The 24,551-nt window shown below is 40.3% G+C and overlaps 1 protein-coding gene across 1 annotated transcript; it reads right to left on the bottom strand.

Moving 5' to 3' along the window:
* Positions 1–3,238: 3,238 nt before the first annotated feature.
* Positions 3,239–23,831, bottom strand: GLRX3 (glutaredoxin 3). Its single transcript, XM_068398853.1, has 11 exons — positions 23,724–23,831; positions 18,818–18,926; positions 16,094–16,168; positions 15,313–15,514; positions 10,093–10,265; positions 9,934–9,995; positions 7,678–7,735; positions 5,976–6,028; positions 4,935–4,974; positions 4,760–4,852; positions 3,239–3,517 (listed from the first exon to the last, which is right to left on the bottom strand). The coding sequence occupies exons 1-11, from the start codon at positions 23,792–23,794 to the stop codon at positions 3,467–3,469; spliced, it is 987 nt and encodes a 328-aa protein (XP_068254954.1). The 5' UTR covers positions 23,795–23,831; the 3' UTR covers positions 3,239–3,466.
* Between the last annotated feature and the right edge of the window lie 720 nt (positions 23,832–24,551).

Below are 24,551 nucleotides of genomic sequence, written 5' to 3'. Positions count from 1 at the left end.
CGAAAAATACAAGTAAGCAGAGTGTAAGTGACATTATATTAACTGGACCCAAACACTGATGTCAAATACTTCTCCTGCAGCAGAAAGGAACATGCCATCTTCAGCAGCCCTGAAAGCTCAGTCCCTCGCTTCCCAACTCACCTGCAGACTGCAGCTCTGACACTCCATTGCCGCCTTCCCCCTCTGTGCAAAACACGCACCTTTCCTTGGGGGTCTCCCAGCACAGCACCTCCCCACGTTCAGCTTCAGAGGCCTGGGAACACCAAACTGCATTGCCCAAATCAGTCTGATTTACAGAGAACGTTCATGAACTCAGAGTGTACTTTTCTATTAGCAGGTAAGAGGGGAGTGACACTGGGAAGAGCACCAAGAAACATACACACCACGCTCTGCAGCAGCGCCTGGAACTAAGGGTTGGGCCAGCTCAGAAGCTGTTTCCGAGCAGGTTTCAGGCAGCTGCAGCCCTCTGGTCCCTCTCCTGGGGGACGGCAGCCCAGGCTGTGCAGTGTGCGCTCTCCCACCACGCAGAGGCAGCCTCCACCCACACATGCTTCCCTCTGCCGAGACACCTCGGCAGCTCCTCCTACACAAACCATAACCGCAATTACAGCAAAGCCCACACACAGATTCAGTGCAAATTCCTAAATTCCACAGCAGTAGGTGTCCCTACACCACGCACCCCTGCGAGCCCTCTGCAGAATGTGCCACTGGCAAAAGCGTTCTGCCAGCACCAGCGTGAAATCCAGCCGTGACCCCCCATTCACACCATCAAACTGCCAGAGGGTGGTTTGGGAGGTTCAGGTTGGACATTAGGAAGCATTTCTTCTCAGCAAGGGTCATTAGCCATTGGAAGGGGCTGCCCAGGGAGGTGGTGGAGTCACCATCTCTGGAGGGGTTTAAGAAAAGACTGGACATGGCACTTAGTGCCATGGTCTAGTTGCCATGGTGATGTCAGGGCAATGGTTGGACTCGATGAGCCCAGAGGGCTCTTCCAATCTGGTTGATTCTGGGATTCTGTGTGGTGTTCCCATTGCCACGTTAAACACCCCAATGTGGAGGGGGTGTCCCCACACCGTGCTCCCGGGCACTGCCACCCCCCAAGCACTCCGAGCCCAGCACGCAGCCAGAGGCAGAACGGGTCAAAGAGCTCCTCGGCCAAACCTCTTTTAAAAGTGCTCATCTCCAGAAAGTCTGGGTTTGCCCAAAGAAACACCACGGTGCCCTTTGAAATTAATTCTGCCAAAAGAACCAGTACTAAATGTACCAAATGTTGCTAATTACCAAACCTGGAGACCTGCAGTCCAGCACCATGAGAAGTTAAGGGAACAGTCACCAAACATTAACAGCAGCACAGGAGTTTCACTCCAAGAATAAATCCTCTACTGGTCTAAGAAGTGTAGCAGAGTATATGGAATATATATATATGAGTATATGGAATATATATATGAGTATACAGAACATAAAAATATAAATTGTCAGAGAAAACTGTTACTCACTGGTGGTCTGTTGCACTTAGCAGGACTCTATAACCCTCGAGTAGTTAAAATTCCACTACAGTGAATTTTGAAGGAAAACTGCTGCAGAAGAAATAGCATTTTGTACTTAGTCTTAATTAAAGCTTCTAACTCCTAATTTGACCACAGGGATGTTCATTTAAAAAAAAAAAAATACCAAAAAGTAAGTTACAATTACTACTGACAACTGCTTCAATGCATTTGCAATTCACTTTGAGAGATTAATTAAGGCTTGTTTACATGAGAGGGACAAAACTTTTTATAGTGATTAAAATTGGTTTTAAAGTTATAACACATACTATTTTATAGTAATTACTAGAATCATGCCTAAAAAATTGATACTTGGGTTGAATTAAATATCACTTTAAGAATTCTGTAACACATGTAAGCACCTTCTGCTCTGCAGTCAACCTTTACCAGTTTGGGACTCAACCTTTACCAGTTTGGGACTCAACCTTTACCAGTTTGGGACTCAACCTTTACCAGTTTGGGACTAAGCCCAGTAACAGTCCTGCTGCAGGTTCCAGTATACTCAGATTATATTGAGACCAAACTTTCTTCCAAAACCTCACTTCTCAGCTGCTGCCCAAAACTTGGCACCGCCTCACTCAGGCATCTCTTCTTCCAGGCACATTTTGAAGAGCACACGGTCAGCCCTGACCCCTCCTTAACAAGGAAGCAACTCCTCAGAGCAGTTTCTGGCCATGAACCTGGAGCAGACACTGGTGTTTCTCTGCAAGAACAACCAACACAAAAATCAGCAAGGAAAAGGCTTTCAGCAATACATTTTGGGCAGAGAGGTATCACTGGTGAGGTTCAGGCACTTTTCTGCTCCCCAGTGCTTCAGTTGCTGGGTTTCATGAACAGATCTGGCTCCTCTCCAGGTTCTAGACCTCTCTAATACGGTGTCCTTGTCCTCTTCACTGTGTCACCAATGCACTCAAACCAGTTTAAACCAGTATTTCACAGCTAGAAGTCAGCAGCAGCCGATATTGCTGTCACATAGCAGTCTGTATGTAATCACCCAGAAATATTTCAGTATTTCACAGACACAAACACACCTTCTCAAATGAAAGCCTCGTCAGTCTCAGCACAGATGCTAAGAACTCAAAAGACCTGAAAGCAAAAAATGTTTCTCTTGAAGAGGAATACACGTATTGAAAGAAGGATTAAAAACAAATTAAATCCTCTGAATATAGACAGGAAGGATTCTTATATTAACACAATGATTTAAATTGCCAAAGTCACACCCCAGAAAGTAAAACCTTTCCATCTAACTGAAGGAGCACTGATAATACACCAAAAGACTGGCCTAATCACTGTGTTTATTGGCTCATTTCGACTGTAATTTAAATATGTCCAAAAAGCTATGTTAAAAATAGGTTGAACATCCAAAATTAACAATTACTGCACCTACTTAGATAATGAAGATGCATAGTATACAGCTGAAACTCATTAATAACAACTTCCTCATGGTGCACTGGATTAAGGCTTCAATAGTATTTTTCTCGCTCACTAGACATGAACACAATCATTAACAGGGACAGAAAATTATTATGCTCCGTACCACAGAGGTGTACTCATTAATATTCTCCTAATGAGAGCTGTGCCCAAAAAAAAGATGCAATCTAGTCCTATATAGTACAGCAATGGATAGTGGTGTCCTTAATTCTTAAACATCGAGATGCAATGAACACACAGAGAGTGTAATAACAAACCCCAAGTTCTTTAGCATTATATTTTAATTGAATGTGAAGATCTTGACATTTTTGTATCTTCAGTGGAAACACATTTTCACACGTAGCACGGTCTTGTGAAATACACAGAGTACACAAACTGTCTTTATTTACTCCTGATCAGTTCCACAGGGCTAAGCTGTATATTGCTCCGATGTAAACTATAAATGAATAATTGTTCAAAGTATTTCAGTTCCCATTGATGTCCTTTCTCCATTAATTTTCTCCCTTCAGAATAGGCAACAATTCACCACTTTCCTTCAGTTCCTGTAAAGAAATAGAGAATACAGCAGTTATTCTCCATGTACATTTTGTGATCATGCTAACAGGGTTTGGACTGGGACAGGTCAGGGATAAGGAAATCAATGCCCTGGCCATGGAAGGAATGCACAAAACTTTACAACATCCAAAATACCTCCCACAAAACAAAAAAATGCCCATCCACTGAGAGATTCTGTTACTACCACACGTTAAAACAAACAAGACAGCATGAGATTTGTAAGGGTTCTAAACAAGAGGTGCTTGCCCATCTTATCTCCATGATTTAAATTCAAATTATAAGGCTGCTAACTTAATAAAGAGATAGGTAACACCAGGAAATGGTTTTAAAACAATGTGTTGGGGAGTATATATTCTTTTCCCACACCTCAAGAGAAAGAACTGTCTCAGTTTTATTCCACATTATGCTATATCATGGAATGCATTTTAAAATACTGACAACATTCATCTACCCCTACAAGTTATTCAGGGTGAACTGAATACAGTTCAACAATGCAAACAGATATATTGAAATACCAGGGAGAGAAGTATTTTGCAGCATCTCTGCAATGCCCAAGACTACACTTACTGATCACTGAAATAACCCATGCACTTGTTAAATAAATAAAATTAATCTATATAATTTGAGTAATACCAGTATTTTTAGAACTAAATGAGACTTATTGATTGCATCTTCCCAGGAGTTACAACGTCTGAGGAATTGGCTATAAAACATTCAGACAAGAATTGGCTCAAGAGTATTTGGGGTTTCGTGTGCCTGCTCTGTTACAAAAATCAAACAGCACAGTAACAGATGCAGATCTATTTTTGTTGCTGCAGGGTCTGTTCAAACAACGACAATAAACCTCACTTTCTTCCAGGAATGAGCCTGTTTGCTAGGAAAAAAATGTCTCGCTCACCTTATTTGAGAAAAGCAATGTCAGAAGTAAAACTGGGAAGAGAAACCTGTAAAAATGCACCCAGGGGGTAAAAATGGTCTTTACAGTAGCAGCAACTGATGCTGTCAAGGAAATCCATTTCACTGCTAAACCTTGGCATGTGAGAGTGCCAGAGATTGAGAGCTCCTGTCGACTGTATGTGGAGCTAAGAGAAGTCACAGTCAAAGCAACCAAGTCATTCGGTTCCAAGATCCAGGGCCCCCACACAGGAATTGCTGTATGTCACGGGCAGAAAACATTGCTACAGCTTTATGGTCAATTTACCTCTCAGAGAAGATTCTCCCATTCCTACCTTAACAATGTCCAGCCCTCCAACAAGTTCACCTTTCACATATAGCTGAGGATACGTTGGCCAGTTTGAGTAGGATTTTAATCCTTGCCGCACCTAGGAAAAATAATCTTAAATGTAAACGTAAACTTTAGCAAAAGTAACTATGAAATCCTCAATGATGGAAAAACTTAATTACCTCTTCATCTTCCAGTATGTCAAATGTCTCGTAATCAACCCTAGAAAAAAAAAAAACCACAAAATAATCTGCTGTGGAGTTTTGCAATGTAAGACCCTCAAAAATTCAGAATGGGTAGTTTTACAAGCCAGCTTCCAAATCCCTCAGAATTAACAGGTAATAAGAGGTAAAAAGTCAATGTCTTACTATTAACTTAAAAAGAAAAACAAAAAGACACACACACATACTCTGCAGGTTTTTATTAAGGAATCAACCAGCTGCAGCTACTTCACCATCTTCATATACTACTTGGGTAAAAACACAACAATAAAATGCCTGTAAATGGGATTTCTCATTGATTCATGTAGGAGTTCTGGCACGCAATCCCTAGTACCCCAAGAAGTGGCACTCTTCAATAACCACCACGCATGCAGATTTCTGCACGTGGACTAGGGCCAGTGACAAGGAACTATGACTTGAGTAACTGCCACCTCTTTCTGAGTTTTATATAGTTATCTATTCTCTCAAAAAGCCCATTCTAACATCTAGTAATCAAGGCAACTGCTTAACCTCTAACTAGCAGCACAAATGAAAGAGGAGTTTACTCAGAGGAAGAGGATACTGATCTCTCTCACGACAGAAAGAACTGCTTTGAAGAGGGAAACTAAGCTAGAGAACATGAGAGGCTCCAGATTAAGGTAACAGATCAAGAGGGATCTCTCTAAGAAGCAGCTGCTTATCAGAGTGGAAGGATTTATTTCATGTCAACAATCACACCAAAAAAAGAAAAAATTCACTCTTGCAATAAACTCAACCCGAGCAAGACAATCACTACGTAGTAGCGCTAAAGCAGCATAATATCTGACACACCACACTTGACTTGGTGTCAAATGGGTGTAGTAGTGATTTACACTGCAGGCTTTTACACAAAGATACTTTAAAATACTCTTAAACAAAGAAAACTACATTTGGGGAAGTCTTCCACTAATATTTTCCAAATTCTTTATTTATAAAATGTAGTTTTTAAACCAGAACTGAAATTAAAAAATACCACTTACGTACCCAGTACTATTTATGATTTCTATAATTTGCCTGCTGAATCCACATCTTGCCACCTAGAATGCAAAACACACATATGTTAAAACATACATCTGCTATATTTAATCCACAAAATTCCGTGTCCTCAAGCTACACTAAAGCTATTACCAACTTATTGCTAGGGATGACCTTACTGGATGAGCAATACCGCTAATCCTTTTTCATTCTTCTTTATATTCTTTGAGATTTAAACAGTACTGAATGTCTCTTTCTTTACATACTCTGCTGAAATAAATGCAAACACTGAGAATATTAAACACTTTCCTCAGCTGGGGTGCAAAATGATACAAGGTGATTCTGGTTTCCAGGTTTGGCAAGACTACCTTGAAAACTTGCATCTACTGCAAACCCTTCATATTGACAGTATGAGGACACAGAACACCCATCATTCTTTAGACATTGAATATTTAATCCAGACTATTCTTATTGGTGATTTCACTCCATCAGCAGCTCAAGCAAAATCAAACCATGTCAAGCAACTTGCCCAAACTCTTGCTTTCTTCAGGCAAGACACAGGTTTTAAAGGAGACCGAAGTGCATCTGTCCAGAAGACCTAAGCCCAACCAGCTCATCACCACTGCTTCAGTGAGCCAGCACAACCCACAGGGTTCCAGTGGCTACAAAATGGCTTCGTAAAACAACTTACTACACTCTTAAAAGTATCTGTTGTTAACACACAGAGAAGGCTCAGGGAACACATGAGAAAAAGAAATGGAAAGACAAGTCACGTGAAGGAGCTCAGTCCCCTACCTCTGTATCCCTTCAAAAAAATACCCTATCAAGGACTCACACCATGCAGTCACTAACTACAATTATTGTTTATGAAAGGCCTGAGCTAGCTGCCCTTCACGTAATTTTGACAGGAAGAACTGCAGTGCTTTGCTGTTGGAAAGGGAACAATTTATCCCCTGGTTACTATGAGTATGCAACACAAAGCAACAGCCTGACCTTTTGCTTTACAGTCACTCATTATTTTAATCCTAATTGCCGGCACTTGTCTGTCTTCAGTCACTATTTCAGTGAGCAAGATAATTAAGTGCAGCTTAAAGACAGCAGGCACGGACCTTTCCATGCATGTGAGAAAAAGAGTGGATCATTTATGGTATGTGGCATTATATTTTTGCCTTAAAAACATCCAGCAGCGTTTTTTAAAAGCAGTTGTGAAAGCATAACAAAGAGAAGTTAAAAAGCACAGGACACCCTATCCATCTAGGGAATTTTCAAGAAACATTCGTCCAAAGATAAAGTTTTGGGCACCAGTCAAAGCGTACGCCTCAAGTAGGACAGACATGGGGGCAAGCACTCAGAACATCAGAATAAAACCCACTATCTGCAAAGCCAATCAATAACTACGACCAAAAGGACATGCACAGCTCTTCCGTTCATTCCTGAACTGTACATCTACTGACAGACATCACTGCAGGGCATCAGATTCCCTGATTTTACTCCAACACAGCTATCAGCATTTTAGCAATATATTTCCATCAGGTAAAATCATAGAATCATAGAAAAATGGGGACTATATGGCTTACAGAAGCACCAAATAAAAAGACAAATACCTAATTCCCAGCACCATTAATTTACACTAAGCAAGGAAAAGAAGGTGACTGTCACTGTTTAAAAAAAATGGTTTAAATATAATCCATTCTGCAACGTTTAATCTTACCTGTTTGCTTCCCTTCATAAAAAGCATCACAGGAGCTTTGTTTATCAAGTTTTTAAGCCTACAGAAGACAGACAAACAGCTTGGTTATTATTCCAAGCTTTGTTTCAACAGGAAAACAAATGCAAAAGATGGAAAGATATCAACTTGCAGCATTACCAAATGCATTTAAAGCATTATTATAAGCAACTATTAATTTAAATTGCTTACAGTAACTCTAGTGAACAAATCTGAACCATCCTGTTGTTTTTAGAGCAACACTTTTCTAGATTTACTTCTAAGCATCCAACAGCAGTAAGTTTAAGGAGAAACATCGTTCTGCTTTTTCACATGCTGACTATAACACTTAGCATTCTTTATTCTCCATGAGAGAATGTCTTTTGCAGAGTAAAAGGTTAAAAAGCAACAGCAAAATTAACAGCTACAGCAAGGGTGAGCTGCAGTAATCTGAGCTGGTTCCCCAGCTGCCAGATCTGCTTTGTGAAACCAAAGCTGATTTCCAAAGTCCGCTTCAAGGGTATTTACAAGTGAAAAAGACGCAGTTAATTGATGGGAAAAGATCAAACACTGAGTAAAGGAACATAATTTAGCATTAAATAGATTCTACTACTGATATTCCTTCATTTTATCAAGTCTTAACATGTCTGAGTAACTACCTCATAGGGTTTTTCTTATGAACAACTGACAGAGTGAATGCAGTTTGAAAGACATCAGGTGCTCAGACATTAAGTGTGAGGTTAGCTACAAAGGAAAACTCATCTGTGTCATGGAAAAAGACCTTCTAGTTGTCACCAGAACACAAACCTCAGCTAAATGTCATGTGTTAACCCAAGAAACAACTACCTACTAAAAGGTGAAGACCAAACTAGGCATCAAGAAGCTACCTGTGACTTGCCTGGTGAATTTTTAGCCAGTTTGCCTTCATCAAAACTGGACACAACTGATAAAAGCTTCACACACCTGCTCAAAAGATGCTGCTGGTGCTCCTTGAGGGAGACATTTAGCTACACCAACAGTTTTAATCTATTAAAACACATTGGGTAAGCAGAGGAGAACTCACATTACCTTCTTTCCCCAAAAAGATAAAGCAAAGCATTGAATATCTACATGTTTTTTTGAAGTTGCAGCTTATGCAAGTTCACAAAAGGAAGGAAAGGACTAAAGAAAGCTTCCTAAAATAAGCTTTCAAAAGGCCATACTGAGATAATCTCATCTTTACCTATAATTTCATCTCAAACTGCAAAAGGTAGTGATTGTTTTTTGTGGCCTTGGGGAAACAATCGACAGTTACCCCACTAGAGTAACAAAAGGTAAACCTCAGCCATAGAACAAATTAAAAAAGAATTAATAATTACACAACTGTGAAATAAGTATACTTTATCACCATATCAAAATGGCTTGCATTAAATTATTTCTCCACTGTGCCGAGAAGGCAAAAGAAGCAGAACCAGTCACATCTAGAGCACTGTAAAACCTGCTCTTACCATCCTCAGACAGCAAGAGGGAATCTACGCTAACATATTTTGCCTCCAAGGAACAGGCCACCTTCCTGGTAAACCAGCCCTCTTTTGCATGTCTTAATGGCAATATTCACATAAAAACTAGAAAAAGAAAAAAAGAGTCACATCTACTAGTAACTTCTCAGAGTGACTTGTCAGATATGTGGAGCTTGGCTGCCTGAGGCACGTCAGAATTCCAAACAAGAGCGAATCTTCGAATGGGAAGGTTAAAGGAGGACAAAGTGGTTTCTAGGTATCACATCTGATTCAGGAAGCAACACACTCCCTACTGCTGCAGCGTGTATGCATGTTGCCAAGGTGAGAGAAAACAGGAACTGAAGGACGTGAATAATCAAGAAAAATGAGGAGATGGCTGAGATATTCTCTCCAGTGACACCACAAAGTCTATGCCAAATAAAAGCTCCTGATGTTTAAAAGAGTACTGTCTCAGTTATCTTTAAAGAATAAATTCTTCAAATAGAGACAAGAAGGAATCTATATATTCCTGCTATAATTAAAAATTAACAAACTACAAATATAATGAGTAAAGCCTATGGGAGCTGTATAGCTTAATACATGTATAACAGTGTAGCTTTATATTAAGTGGTGCTTAAACATATTAAACAACTGGAGGAGTTCTGTAATTAAATCTTGATGCACTTCTGATACAGAAAAGAACAGGAATTCTTTTCTTTATAAATGAACATACAGGAAATCTCAAAAATAGACACCCTTAAAATAATGACATAACACATCACACCTCTCCTCCAACTTCTGTGCCTTGGGACAGACTGTGTCCAGTTCTCCAGATGCCTCCAGTTCCTAGGGAGATCAAGAAGAAAAATGAGATGTAAAAAGCAAGAAAAGCACGTTTGTGACAACTAAGATTAACAAGATTAAGAATTTCTCAGTTTCTAACCTTGACAATATCAAGTCCACCTATAAGCTCTCCAGCCACATACAACTGCGGATACGTTGGCCAATTAGAATATGTTTTCAGCCCCTGACGAACTTCTTCATCAGAAAAAATATCAAAACTGCTAAATGAAATGCCATGTTTGTTCAGTATCTCCACCATTTGTCTGCTGAAACCTGCAAACACAAAAAGAGGAATTACATATAATTTTTTAAACAGTGTTCCCATGTCTGTACTAAAACTTATTCATTTAAAAAAAGGCAGTTATTCTAGATAGTAAGTTCAGAACACCTCCAGTGTGTTATTCTTTGCTCTATCAATATATATTTATCAATATACTTCATGGTAAAAGGTGGATTCCTTTTTATTTTTCTAAACTCTATGTTCACATGAATACTTACAATTATTTTACTACCCTTGTGACACTTTCAGACCATGGTTTGTTTTCCTTTATGACAGATCTTCATTATGTCCTACTCTGACAAAACTAGGATATTAAGCACTGAATATTATGATGTAAACATCCAGGGTTTAAGTCTCTCCCTTCTGTAGCTATGCATTTTTTTCCTAAGAAATCACATTATCTGTAAAAAGTTATATGTATAAAAATGTTAATATTCTAGAATTTACAGTCTATAATCACCTAAATCTTCTTACACGAGAGGGAAACCCCCACAAAATTTCACTTTCAAACAATACTCCTACTCTATTTTAAGTTCACCATTCTCATTGAAGTAAAATATTAAATTGATTTCTTTTTTAAATAAAAAAAATTGGTTTTTAAAACGATAAGTCTCTACAGCAACTCTTCAAAATCACTTTAATAAACAAAAACCACACGTATACACACCACACCCACACCTAGGCTGTGCCCTTTATGTCAACAAGTCCATCCTTTATGGGGTAACCTGAAAGGAAACCTTGGGTTGATGTTCAAAGTCATCTTCATCCACTTAACACCCCCACTGACACAGAAGCACAAGCCCCCTCCAGAGAAGACACCAGCTGGATGGTTCACAGCGTACTGCAGACATTTACTCCGTAAGAAAGCAGATGAGAAGAGGTCTGTGTACTGTACAGCACAAGGAAGCCAATGACTTGATCTTTAGGACTGATGATGAAATCACAGAATCAACCAGGTTGGAAGCAACCTCTGGGATCATCAAGTCCAACCATTGCCCTGACACCACCACGGCAACTAGACCAGGGCACTAAGTGCCATGGCCAGGCTTTTCTTAAACCCCTCCAGAGATGGGGACTCCACCACCTCCCTGGGCAGCCCCTTCCAATGGCTAATGACCCTTGCTGAGAAGAAATGCTTCCTCATGTCCAACCTGAACCTCCCCTGGTGAAGCTTGAGGCTGTGTCCTCTTGTCCTATCACTAGTTACCTGGGAGAAGAGGCCGACTCCCACTTCACTACAACCTCCCTTCACGTAGTTGTAGACTGCACTAAGGTCACCAATAAGGTAGAAGCCTCCTAGACAACACTATCATATGGTTTGCAAAAAGGATCCAGGAGAATTTGTCCATAAATCAATGTGACAATAATACATGTTTTACATCTTTGCCAACTCAATCTGGTTTGGATTCAAATGCCCTCGCAATCCTCCCAATTCCCTCAAAGAATTCCAACAAATGCTGTGCAGACAAATGAAAACCTCTACACAAATATTAAAGTTAAAAAAAAAAAAAAAGGAGAGTCAATGCTTAAAGGCTTTAATAAAGGAGTAAAAAAATAAAGCAGCTTTAAATGGGAAAAAGAATCAAAGTGCCACAGAAGAATAACCTTTGGTTTCAGCTTGCAAGACCACCTATTAGTTTTTGAAATATGGATTTTTACTACAGCTTTCTGCCGTTTTCATGATTTGCAATTTATTGAGATATGAAGTAGCACTACTTATACGTACGGCATCTACAGCTGAAGTGTTAAGTTCATGTACAGCCCGAAGTAAAACACAGATTCTGAAATTTTTCATACATCTGGGAGTTCATTAGTAAACAGCTAAAGGCTGATTGCTTATGGTTATTCCATCGCCGATATATTAACTCATTTCTACTGTAAGGAACTGGCAAAAAAAAGCAGCTTTATTTTAGCTGTAGGCAATTACATGCAAACTAGAAAGACTGATTGGTTGTGTTCCATTTTGAAGGGTTATAGTAGCAGTTTGGAAGTGTTACACTTAGGGACAAAGTGCCAGAACAGTTTTACCTTCATAACAAAAGATTTAGGTTGAATTTCTGAAGAAATGCCATAAATGCATTACAAGGAATAATTAAACTGCTACCAAAATGTTTTAAGCATTTAGCTAGATGATCACAAATGCCACTCCAGATTCTACACCAATAAAAACATCAAAATAGATACAATTCAAAAACATCTTCACCTTTAAACAAGCATGGCTCCTTTTATTTAATTCTATTTTATTGCTACTGCTATAACAGATACATATCATCTTTGGCAAAATGTTAAATTACCTTCACCTTGAAAAAGACTTTGTTTAATGGACCCAACTTACAAGCATCTCCCAACTACTGCCAGAAACTATCACAGCAGTCCAAAGCAGGCACGGTATTTAACTGCAAAATTAAGAGCTGTAAGTTCAGATGAAGTCAGCTGTTGCATTACATTTTAATACCTCCAATTTTAATACGTACATCTGTTTAGGTGAGTATCCTCTGTGCACTTTTCGTGGGGTACCAGGGATCAAATGCAAGAACTGAAAGCTTGAAGAAATATCTACTTTATCATATTAAGGCATGCAAATGAACCTGTGTTATACTCTTAAGCCTCTTTTTTTTTTTTAAAAAATGTAGTTTGTGCACAATACAATATGTATTGTGTCTTATAGATGTGTGAAAGTTACATATCATTATAGGAATTTTATATTTTATTTATATAATTTTGTAGAAATTTTGGCTTATTCTGAAGTAGGCTCATGAAGTACATCCACTGATACGTCCTGTAGTACCTGTATGTAATAGAGCAGTGCTCTGAGGAACTCCTACTATTCTATAACTCTATTGTTACATAACACAAATACAGAATTATCTATAGATAAATAGATGGAACTTCATCAGCTCTTCATAGGAGCAAGTGCCTGTGCACAACCCGCTAGAATCCCGAGCTACAGCACAATGAACGTGAAGGTTCTGAAATCCAGTGGTGTTTCTGAAACTGCTTCTACTGAAGTGATTCTGGAACTTATTAATGCATTGGAATGAAGCAGCAGCCTTGAAATTAGGAAGGGTGAAAGAAGCAGGGGAAAAAAAGGGTGTGAAGATAGTAGAGTACAAGCCCAATACAGTATGGGAAGCCTCAGTACATACAGGGTCTTGCACTGCCCCTCGTATTTCTAAAACCCTTTTACAGAACCTGAAAAAGCAGATTGTAAAATGGCACAAATATTTTAAAAGAAGCTGAAAGCACACTTAAGTAAGTGTAAGTGACCAGAGGGGGTCAAAAAGAATAGTTCCACGAGTCCTCATTTCCCTCCTCAAAGTGTTTTAAACATTTAGTTCACACACATCTCTGCCATGATAGAGAAACATTTATGAGGAAACTTTCAAGCCTGCACACAGACTGACAAAACAGGTATTTTCATTTGGTTTTAGACAAAAATAACTGAGGTTTTGCATGACAATTTAACTTTCTGAGCAGTTATCTCTTTATTGGTTCTGTAAAGATATGCCACAGGCCTTTCTTCAGGAGCTTGGCTGTAAGGAGTTAGCTATTGCTAACCCTTTTTCTTATTCTCCTGTTATGTTTCATAATTCCTTCATCTCTTTGGCCCAGCAATGTAGTTGATATGTTCTGCCACACAGGATATGCATTTGCTTAGCAAAGTAATCCAATCTTAGTCATCTCCTGCAGAGACAGTAGGAGTTGCAACATTTGATTTCTAGACCAATTTGCGGAGAGAAAGGAGGTGAAAGTCAATGAAACTTTTTTCCCCACTGCCTCTCCCTCCTCTCAGTTTTAGAATTTTGTATCTTATTGCCACCATCCCTTGAATAAGACATTTTCAGTCTCCCCATCTCAAGTGAAGCTCTGGAGATGAGGAATGGTTATTTTTCTACACTCCTTTTTGGTCCTTGTTTTTTCAAGATGGAATATGAGCCTTGGGAAACAAATGTATATGAAAAAACAGCATAGAAACTGGCAGCTAATGTTCACTTCTCTGAGATGTCAGTAGAAAAAGACTGGTGGGTTAGAAGCAGGTGGACAATTGAAGATAAACTTCAAGGCAGGCAGGCTAGGGTTACACTCAAAGGAGACAACCCAGAAAGTGTTGTGGTGTTAACTGCCAAAACGATGCCCCCAGAGCTGCACTGAAACAAGAGGGAGCCATAAACACACAGGAGTTGCCAAGAGTGCTGCCTGGTCAAGCTACCTCCATCCTACATCAGTGTTACTCTCCAGTTTACCTCCTGCAGCTCACCACAGAAGGCTCTACAAAATCAGTTCTGCAACGTGACTTCTTGAGACTGAGTGAGTAGAAGGATGGCAGCTTCACAGCACTGAAAAATTTGGAGTTTTAACATTTGTTCATGTGCTTTCCATACAGAACAACACTTCAAGCCCCTAACCTCTGCGATTCCATTTCCAAAATATAACTAACAGCAATTCCACAGCTGCATATGGGCAATATGAAAATACTTCCATCAATGTTTCTAGGTGTACAAGACGCTGTTGGGATGTATCTCCCCAAAACTGAGTATATCTGACAGAATCACAGAATCAACCAGGTTGGAAGAGACCTCAGGGATCATCGAGTCCAACCATTGCCCTGACACCACCATGGCAACTAGACCAGGGCACTAAGTGCCATGTCCAGGCTTTGCTTAAACCCCTCCAGAGATGGTGACTCCACCACCTCCCTGGGCAGCCCCTTCCAATGGCTAATGACCCTTGCTGAGAAGAAATGCTTCCTAATGTCCAACCTGAACCTCCCCTGGCCAAGCTTGAGGCTGTGTCCTCTTGTCCTATCGCTGGTTGTCTGGGAGAAGAGGCCGACTCCCACTTCACTACAACCTCCCTTCAGGTAGTTGTAGACTGCACTAAGGTCACCTCTGAGCCTCCTCTTCTCCAGCCTAAACGCCCCCAGCTCCCTCAGCCGTTCCTCGGAGGTCAGACCCTCCAGACCCTTCCCCAGCTTGGTCGCCCTCCAACTAGCCCACAGCAAGTGCTGTCACACTGAACACGAACGTCAAAAATCCTTACCGCAGCGAGGTTCTCTTGGAGACCCTTTCATGAACAGCATGCAAGGGGCAGCGTTGATGAGCTTCTTCAGACGCACATTCAGATCCTCTTTTGTGCTGTCGTTGGAGCCAGCAGAAACAGAGCTGCTGGCTGCGTGGCGCTGCACTTTTTTGGTCAGCTCGGGGGCATGTGCACCATCTAATCTGTCAACTTTCTGAGAATTCTAAGGAAACCAAAACACAGGCTTATGTTAAAGGATTAAATTCAGAATCTGTACTGTAATAAAAAAATAGTAAAACCACCCTACAAAGTATAGATTTTCCGACGCAGGGTGGATTACTGTATTGATCTTTGAGCCAGTCTGTAGTTCCAAGACTCACAGCATTCTGTTGGCCAGCAAATCTGCTATTAGAAGAAGTTATTAAAGAAAATATTTTGAATTTTTTTATCACAGGCAAACACGACCCAAACAGACTTGTTTCTAACAAAAGATTATTTACTTGGGGTTTTGTCATGTTGTAGAAACATAGCTAGACGAGGAAACACTACTAAAAATTTTTTGACCCAATACAAGGTACAACAACCAAAATAAAAACCATGTAAGAACCCCAAAGCAATTAAGGAAGGTCTGAAATATCACATATAAAGTGTAAGACCCACTTCCATCTACTTTTTTAGGATAGACTTAGATATATCTAAGTGTTTCTTCACTGAGAAAGTTCTTAAGGTTCTGCTCTTCTGGTAGTGGTACTAAAAAAGTATACATATATTAAGAGTCCACATGGAATCCAATCTCTCTTACCTTAAAGAATAAGAACGTTGGAACAGAACTAATTCCATATTTTTCAGATACTTCAGGCACAGCTTCAGCTTCCAGCTAAAACAACAAAACAAAAACGAGAAAAAGACTATTTTCATAATCTTCTTTAAAGTTTGACTGTGGATGTCAATCCTGTCTAGAATGTTCTTCTAGGCATTTTATACATTTAAAAAGGATTTGATGCAGAAGTTTGTGACACATTTGCATTTAAATGAGACTCACTGGGCTGGCGTGTCATCCGCTGAGCCTACACAGTGTCAAAAGAGGTTCAGAGGGTTTTATTTTGTTGCACATTTCAAAAGATGCCCCGAGGCTGCGAATAAAATTTTTGGTGCACTAGTGACCTAGTAAATTTTCAACCATATGCAGCTACTACTATATTGAAATCCATAAATCACTGACCCCAGTTATGTCATGATTACAGTGCTTATTTTCTGCCCACAGCAATTCTTGCTGTTTGCTCTATTGACTAATTTCAAGGGGCAGTACATCATGACTGACATTTGCAGCCTTCTGCAAATTATGAGGGGAAAAAAAAAAGAGGGTTTCTTCAATAAGCTATTGATGTCTACGAAATTTTATTTTTAACTCCTGCAAGGCTTATTGAGTGGCAAGCTTGTTGAGATTATTGGTTCTAATTTTATTCAGCATTCAAATATATACCTTGAAATTATATAATGTAATTTTCCAAGCAAATATATCTTTCAATTAACTCAAATTTGCAATTTTCTGTGCATAGGTTAAAAGCTTGAGTGATCTAGTACAAGGTTAAGACACTAGCTCTGTACCAACTGCAGAGTTAATGGTTAAAAAAGTGGTAATAGATCTAAATGTTTGAAACAGAAACCTGCAATCCAGCATAGAGAAGAAAAAGCCTTTCAAATTCTTATTCCATAAACCACACAGTGAATGAACAAGCATCAGGAGAGCTAATTAACAGTATGCTCCTGCCAGGCCTTTAGGTATCGTAGAAAATATTGTGATTGTTTTCACTATTAACCAAAATGTAGCAAAGTTCTGAATATTTTAGTATTACAGCATGTTTCGATTTGCTCCCACTATATAGACTCTTAATGAACTCACTAAACAGACACAATCCAGCAGAATAAGTCAAAACAGAGTCCAGGCTTCACCTCTATTTCTGCAAATCAATGCTCCAACAGGAGCAACTGAGAAACCAAAGCTATGACTTGAAAGCTGTAAATAGATTCCAATTATCTCTTCTCTTTCAGGTGGCAAACGATTAAATTACTTCTACCTATAATATTAATTTTCTTTTCTAGTAAAATTTCCTACTTGGACATTTATGTTCCACTCCGGTGAGGTTCACACAGACAGAACAGATTTAATTTCATAGTTCAGTAACTTGCTCTTAGTGGTACAACTTTCCAAACACTGTTTCTAACTATTGCTGGATACAGACACACTTTTATACGAACCAAGCCAAGGACCTCAGAGTTAGGCTATGAAACAACTAAAGTGAGAAACTGCACCTAGAAAGACTTCAAGATTTACTGACAGTTTTGAAGTTTGTTTCATTATTACTGAGTGCCATTATCTTAGTTCCACAACACTTGATCACTTCGGAACCCTGTTATTAAAAAATAAATTACAGCTGAATAGTAAGAGTTATTATTATTAATATATCATTTATTTATAAGGAAACTGAGTTTTCAAACTTTCTTGGGCCTCCTAAAAGCTGTAGCAACTCTATGTCAATTTAAGCATTTTGAATTTTCAAAATGTTGCAAATTAGTCTTTTGAAGCTCTAAGTAATAAATTACTACCATTAAAATAGTTCTGTCCTTCTGTTTTACAGAGAGAAACACCAACTGAGAGAGGAATCATTTAAAAAACCCACAAAACCTAACGGCTATAAGAAATCAATTTAAAATACTCACACACAGCTGGCTGCTCCATTACTCCCTGCCCTCATCATCACAGAAGTGTCTCATTAACATGAGAAAGTTGTTTTAAAACGAAGGCATGTTGATGAAGTGCATTCATTTTTCCCTCCACACGGGTTCTCTTACCAGGATGTGCAAATAAGCTCACAAAAATACAGCATCTCATTTGTGTTTATACCATCCAGCACCACACAACTGTCAGCTCAGAGCGACAACGTTCCACCGACTTACATTTATCTCCCTTTAAACTCCACGAAGATTACTGCTCATCTTTAGTATCAGACAGGAAAATCTCCAAGCTCTGAGATCTATTTAGCTAACCAATAACAGCATGGGAACAAACGAAATCTCCAGCACACTTGACAAGAACAGTGATGCCAAATTAATCTCAAATGCAGGGATAAAAATCATGCTTTAAAAATATGGCTGTCTGCAGAACTGAAGGACTGAGACACTGCAGGTAGAGATATTTAAAATCCTATCTGTTAGGTGGAGCAGCCAGTGAAAAAAAATCTTTCATTGTATCTTAGTAGACTGATCTTTTTTTTTTTTTTCTTTAAACAGCATGATAAAACGAAGGTGTTATTTAAGCTTGTGATATCAAGTTTGGAAAGATGAACCTAAAATTTTCATCCCACAGATTTTTGATGCATCTCTTGCACATGGTTCAACTCACATCCTTAAACGTGAAGCCATAGGGGAACTTCGAAGCCAACTTCACCCACATTTTGTAATATTTTACTCATATTTGTAGTAATTGCTCTCCTCTGTTTAAAACAAGCTCAGCTGCCCGTCTTACCTTCACAAATGTAACCTGGATGTGTTCCTTTGCTAGTGCCACCATCACCTCATTCATTTGAGCGCACTGAGGAGCCCATGGTGCCCAAAAGTGGACAACTACAAGGGACCTGTGAAGAAAAAAAGAGAGTAACAGCATTTATTTTTAAGAAAGAATCATGCAATATAAGTTTGATATGCCATGCCAAAAAAAAACACAAAGAAAAAACAAACATAAAAAAAACTCCACCACCCACACCACCATGGCAACTAGACCAGGGCACTAAGTGCCATGTCCAGGCTTTTCTTAAACCCCTCCAGAGATGTGGACTCCACCACCTCCCTGGGCAGCCCCTTCCAATGGCTAATGACCCTTGCTGAGAAGAAATGCTTCCTAATGGCCAACCTGAACCTCCCCTGGCCAAGCTTTCCATCTTCAGCAGCTCTGGGAGCTCCAGAGCTCAGCAGCTTCATGCCAGGGGCTGCACCATTGCTTTTCTCCTCCCAGTGCCACTATTGCCTCTTTACTACTTATCTAGGCAATAAGGTAGTCATTTTTTCAAGCCTACTGGGACTTCTCTAAAAACACAGTATTCTTATGCTGAAATGCTATTTTTCTGCTTTTTTTTAGCTTCAACTTCTTATTCCTCTTCCAGATTTAACAAGGTTTCCTTCACTGTTTGGTACTGATTATACACAGCATTTAAAGATGCAAAGTCACACGTGTGACCAGAAATCCCATCAAGCTGGGTGCCACCAGGTAGCCCTCATGAGCTTAAACAAACACACTTTGATGACAACAGTGACAAGATATTTACATCTAATTTTCTATTCTGTTTTCCAGGTTTGCTGAAGCCAAAACCAGTAGATAATAGTGGACAAAGAATAAAAGACATATAATGTGCTGCTTTTAATCTACTTAGAGATACAGCAACCAACACCACCACAGCGTAGAAGCTACTTAGTGTCTTTTATCACTAAATAATGGAACATCAGTATAAGGCAGCATGACATTCGTATTGGAACGAATGTGTTATCTGACCACAGCACCAAACTCAATTCAGACACAGAAATTTAAAATTCATAAACTTAATTAAAGTTTAATAAAGTTTAATAAAGTCACCAACAGCAACGATCCCAAAGGCAAACCATAGCTGTACGCTTCTTTGAAGTGATTTCACTGCTCACAATTAATTGACATTAGCTTTTAAACCCCAGTAAAGGCTCAATGATTTACTCTCTATTTATAAATGGGATTTAATATGGACTCCTTGAGAAACCCGAGACCACATCTCACTGCTCAGAGTAAAACCTTAACTACAACGCTGTACAACTACAGACACACGTTAATTACGACTTTGGAGCCAACTGGGACAAGTACCTGGAAGTCCTGATCCCATTCTGCAACCAACATTTTTTGCCACAAAATAATGAGATGAAAATAATTAGTTGGGAGACAGGGAAAGTCATTTATATGTATGAGAACACCCAGTCACAACAGACAGCAAATTTCAACATGAAAAAAGCAGCAGTTCAGTATTTCAGAAGACAGAGCAAGCTCTGATGCAGAGAATTATCAAGAGCTTTGCTCCAGGATGGGTTTTCCCGCACTTGTTCATCACACCCTTCACTTGAAACACCACTTTTGAGACCTCCTCTAATACCATTCTTAACATAATATTACTGACACCGTTAAGAGCTCAGAGAAGTTGTTCAAAACACATCAAGGATGAACAAAAATACTTTTTAAAAATCAAGTTTTATGACAAAACAGTCTAATCTACTTAGATCTACTACAGCTTTTACAATTACAGAGAAGGAAGTTGTCAAGCTGCCATTGCAACTGCACAACTTCTGTATGTTTAAAATAATAATTTTTACATCTGTTAGACTACAAGTAGGACAAGAGAATACTTCCACTGGCTAAAAACAAATAGTGGAAGAAAGAACAGAGAACATAAGAGTAATTAGTGGCTACACGTCATGGCAAAGCACTAATAAATAACTTGATGCACTTTCATTAACAGAGGAATGGACACTCTTCCCCTGCTACCAACAAGTATTTCACAAGTGCTCAATTTAATTTAGCGTGCATAGCGGGACACATCTGATCACAGCAATCAGCTCATGACAAGCAGAGGAGGAATAATCCCATGGTTATTTAATCCTCATTCCACCAGAGCCTATTCTTCCCTTACCAGCTGCAACGCACTTTATTTTTATCTTCAGAAGGAATATACTTTAAATTAATTTGCACCAAGGGGTTGGGGGAGGACGGTTTTTTGACCAATTCATTCACAGAACAAGTCTAATTTTGCAGTCAGACTGCCCTCTTGGTGTCTGAGCACTTGGAACTTGAAAATCTAAACAAAGCGTTTCTTAAATTCAACCAAGATATTTCTAAAAATTCTATTATTATTGATAAAATTATTATCTATAAAAGAAACAAAAGAAAGTGCTACCAAAAAGTGTAAAAAGGTACACAAAAACTGTAAACACAAAAAAAGCTACAAAAACTGTAAACACAAAAAAGCTACAAAAACTGTAAACACAAAAAAGCTACAAAAATGTAACAAAAAGCTTATGACAAGTCCTGAAGTTTCTCTTCCTGTACCATTTTGCATTTTGGAGGAAAAGCTGTGGGCCCAAAAAATAAAATTAACTTCAATATAACTTTTTTTAAAACTTTAGCAGCAGAAGAAAAATCAGCAGGACAAGTATTGTTGATGTCAGAAAAATTAATTATCTGAAGCAAGACCTCCTATGAAATTAAGTGTCAACATAAAATGCTGGTCCTTGCAGCCAATTAGTGGTAATTTATTAGTTTGGAAAAATCAGGATGTCCATTTGAGAAAAAAAAAAGTAGTAAAATAGCATTAGGCCTAGACTTAAAAATTCAGCACAATTTTTGTCCTAAGCTTTATCTTTCAAGAGAAAAACACTTCCTTGAAGAAACTTTCTCCTTCCTCACTTCATTAAATGAATGTTTAAAACTACTTTTTTTACACCATTAATTTTCAAATTCACTTGATCATCTAAATATAGAAGGTACCTTAAGTCAGACAATGTATATTTTTAGAGTTCCAGAAACAGGGAGATTGTTAGAAAAAAATAACTATAGTTTGGGGGATTTGTTATGCTCTGAGTTCAGGTTTGTTTGGTTTCTTAGCAGCAACAAAAAACAAAGCCAAATATTTTTAAATTAAGCAGAGGAAGAGAGTTAGGAGTACTATCAACTCATCTTAGAGCAAAAAAAATCAATGCATAAAATAATCAAGTCCACTAAAGAGAAAACTGACTCATGTTCTGTGGACAAAGGGAATGAGAGAATTACGGGGGGTTTCTTGAAAATAACTTCAGAACTTTGTATTAGCTCCTGAAGCCATTTTCATTTCAAAGTGTGTGTGTACCTGAGAGAAAGGGAGAGACTTTCCTCTGGGATGTCCCCACACAACAATTCAGTTGAAGAACAGTTCCAGAAAGGACAACTGGAAGTCATGCAGCAAGTTTCGAAGAATCTAGTTCCTTCTTCCCATAACCAACACTTATCAATGCTTCCTTATGTTGCCTTTAAGAAGGTGATGCTGGTAGTTTCACCCTCCTTTTGAAATCACTCAGTTAATCAGTTTTCTCTCCTTATTCATCTAGAGGACAGTTGCTAACGCAACAGTTAAATGAGGTGGAAACCTTTCTGACACAGCATCTTATTTTAACGTGCCTTACAAGCCCTAGTTAAATACACACTCAGCTAATGCATTAAAAGATATAACAACACAGTTACCACACCTTTCAAACAAGAAAAGCTCATAACCAAACCTGTCTTTCTGCAGTAAAGCACCCGAGTACCTGTTCACCTTCAGCTGCAGTAGTTACTGTGTCCTTTTCCTACCAAAGCAAAGTATGTGCACAGTTTTTGCCCAAAGATCAGTGCTCACAACTCCTAATATCAGACCAAGAGCCACTGCCAGGGGCGACAGAGAACCAGTGGTCCATGCTGAGAGGTATCAATGGAAAGAGAGACCTTATTAGAGGATAAAACCAGATTAGTGAGAAACCAGCCCTGTTGCATGAGAGATTAAGGGTTTAGTTTCGCATTGTTTCGCAATAAACAACCTAATGGTGCTGTTTTCAATGAAAACGTTGTACAGTAATTAACTTGCTTGTTTTGTTGACACTTTATGGCTCAGGAACAACAAAAATTCCCTGGTTTGCATCATTTCCCTGCCAGTCTGCCCATGTAGACCCCCGTCCCGCACAGCAGGGCTGGCAGCCGCAGCAGCCCTCCTGCCTGAGCTCTCCCAGGGACCCGTGAGCTGCACCCGAGGAAACAGAATCACAGAATGTCAGGGATTGGAAGGGACCTCGAAAGATCATCCAGTCCAATCCCCCTGCCGGAGCAGGATTACCTGGATCATATCACACAGGAACGCGTCCAGGCGGGTTTTGAATGTCTCCAGAGAAGGAGACTCCACACCCTCTCTGGGCAACCTGGGCCAGTGTTCAGTCACCCTCACCGTAAAGAAGTTTTTCCTCATATTTATGCGGAACCTCCTGTGTTCCAGGAGGAACGGGTGCTTATAAACCGTCTACCAAGAAGCAAACCCCAAGTCCTTCTCCAGTCCACGCCTTTGGGTTTTTTATTTCCCCACGAAGGTTTTACCCAGCTCTGAGGCAGCACCGGGCCTGCCTCCCTCGGCCTTTCCCTCGAAGCTCGGGCCAAACGCGCGAAGCGACCGCGGAGCCACGGTTTGGGGGAGAGCGGGGCAAACCCCAGAGCGCCCTTTTCCCTCGGGCCTGGCGCTCCGGGACCCGCTGCGTCCATCAGGCCGCCCCCGGCCGCGGGGAGCGGGGTCTCTCCGGCGGCAGGCCCCGAGCACTCAGCGCCCAGCAGGCCGCCCCCCGTCCCCCCCGCCGCTACCCCGCCTCACCCGTCCTTCTGCTGCAGCAGCTGCTGGAACTGCTCAGCCGAGCCCGCCGCCGCCACCTCCCCCGCCGCCATAGCCGGGCCGCCGCCGCCGGAAGGAGGAGACGCGCCGGGTCACGTGGGGCGAGCCCGCGCATGCGCCACAGCGGCCGCGCCTCCAGCGCATGCGCCGCCCGCCCGCGCAGGCGCCGCGGCGGCCCGGGCCCGGCCGGGAGGCGGCCGCCATGTCCGGGCCTGGTGAGGGCAGCCCTCACGGGGCCGGGCGGCCGCCCCGCAGCCCCCTGTCAGCGCAGGACGCGGCAGCGAGGGACTCGCTGTTCAGTTTTACTCCATCTGGCTGATATTCAGCCCCCTGAGAGTATTTTGCAGGCTGTGATGTGTGGGTGCCGCTTCCCGGCCCCTTCGCAGCCTTCGGTCCCGCTGAGAAATACGGTGAACATAAATGAAAAGTTAATACTCCTGTATTAATGAAGGCGAGTCGTTAATGAGGCTGGTGTTTGCTTATCCGCACCTGCTGCCCTCGTTAATGGCTCTGCATGGCCATAACCTATTCCTGGTAACAGCAGTTGAAAGCAAAACCTCTGATTTAAGTAAAATAAAAAATTTTTAAGTAAAATAAAAAAGCTTAGCCAGTGCTCTATCTAAATACGGAGCCAATATTCATAAAAGGTCCCTGTTCATGATGTGATTACCAAATTAAGACTGCTTTAATTCTGGATGAAAACATCCATGAAAGGTTTTAATGTCACCTAGAAAATCCATACCTGGAATAATTTTCTTAGTTTTCTAGAATCGACCAATGTAAAGAACACCTCAGGCTTGCCTTCACCAT

The sequence above is a fragment of the Nyctibius grandis genome, chromosome 4 (genome assembly GCF_013368605.1).
Source record: "Nyctibius grandis isolate bNycGra1 chromosome 4, bNycGra1.pri, whole genome shotgun sequence".
Taxonomy (NCBI): domain Eukaryota; kingdom Metazoa; phylum Chordata; class Aves; order Nyctibiiformes; family Nyctibiidae; genus Nyctibius; species Nyctibius grandis.
The sequence above is the reverse complement of the archived record's forward strand: the minus strand, read 5'-3'. Positions and strand labels throughout refer to the sequence as shown.

Excerpts from the sequence above, each read along its gene's own strand:
- GLRX3 (XM_068398853.1), bottom strand. The coding sequence starts at position 23,794 with ATGGCGGCGGGGGAGGTGGCGGCGGCGGGCTCGGCTGAGCAGTTCCAG. Across the intron at positions 16,169-18,817 it reads TCCAGGTTACATTTGTGAAG|CTGGAAGCTGAAGCTGTGCC; the intron begins GTAAGACGGGCA and ends TTGTTGTTTTAG. Across the intron at positions 15,515-16,093 it reads CAACGTTCTTATTCTTTAAG|AATTCTCAGAAAGTTGACAG; the intron begins GTAAGAGAGATT and ends TGGTTTCCTTAG.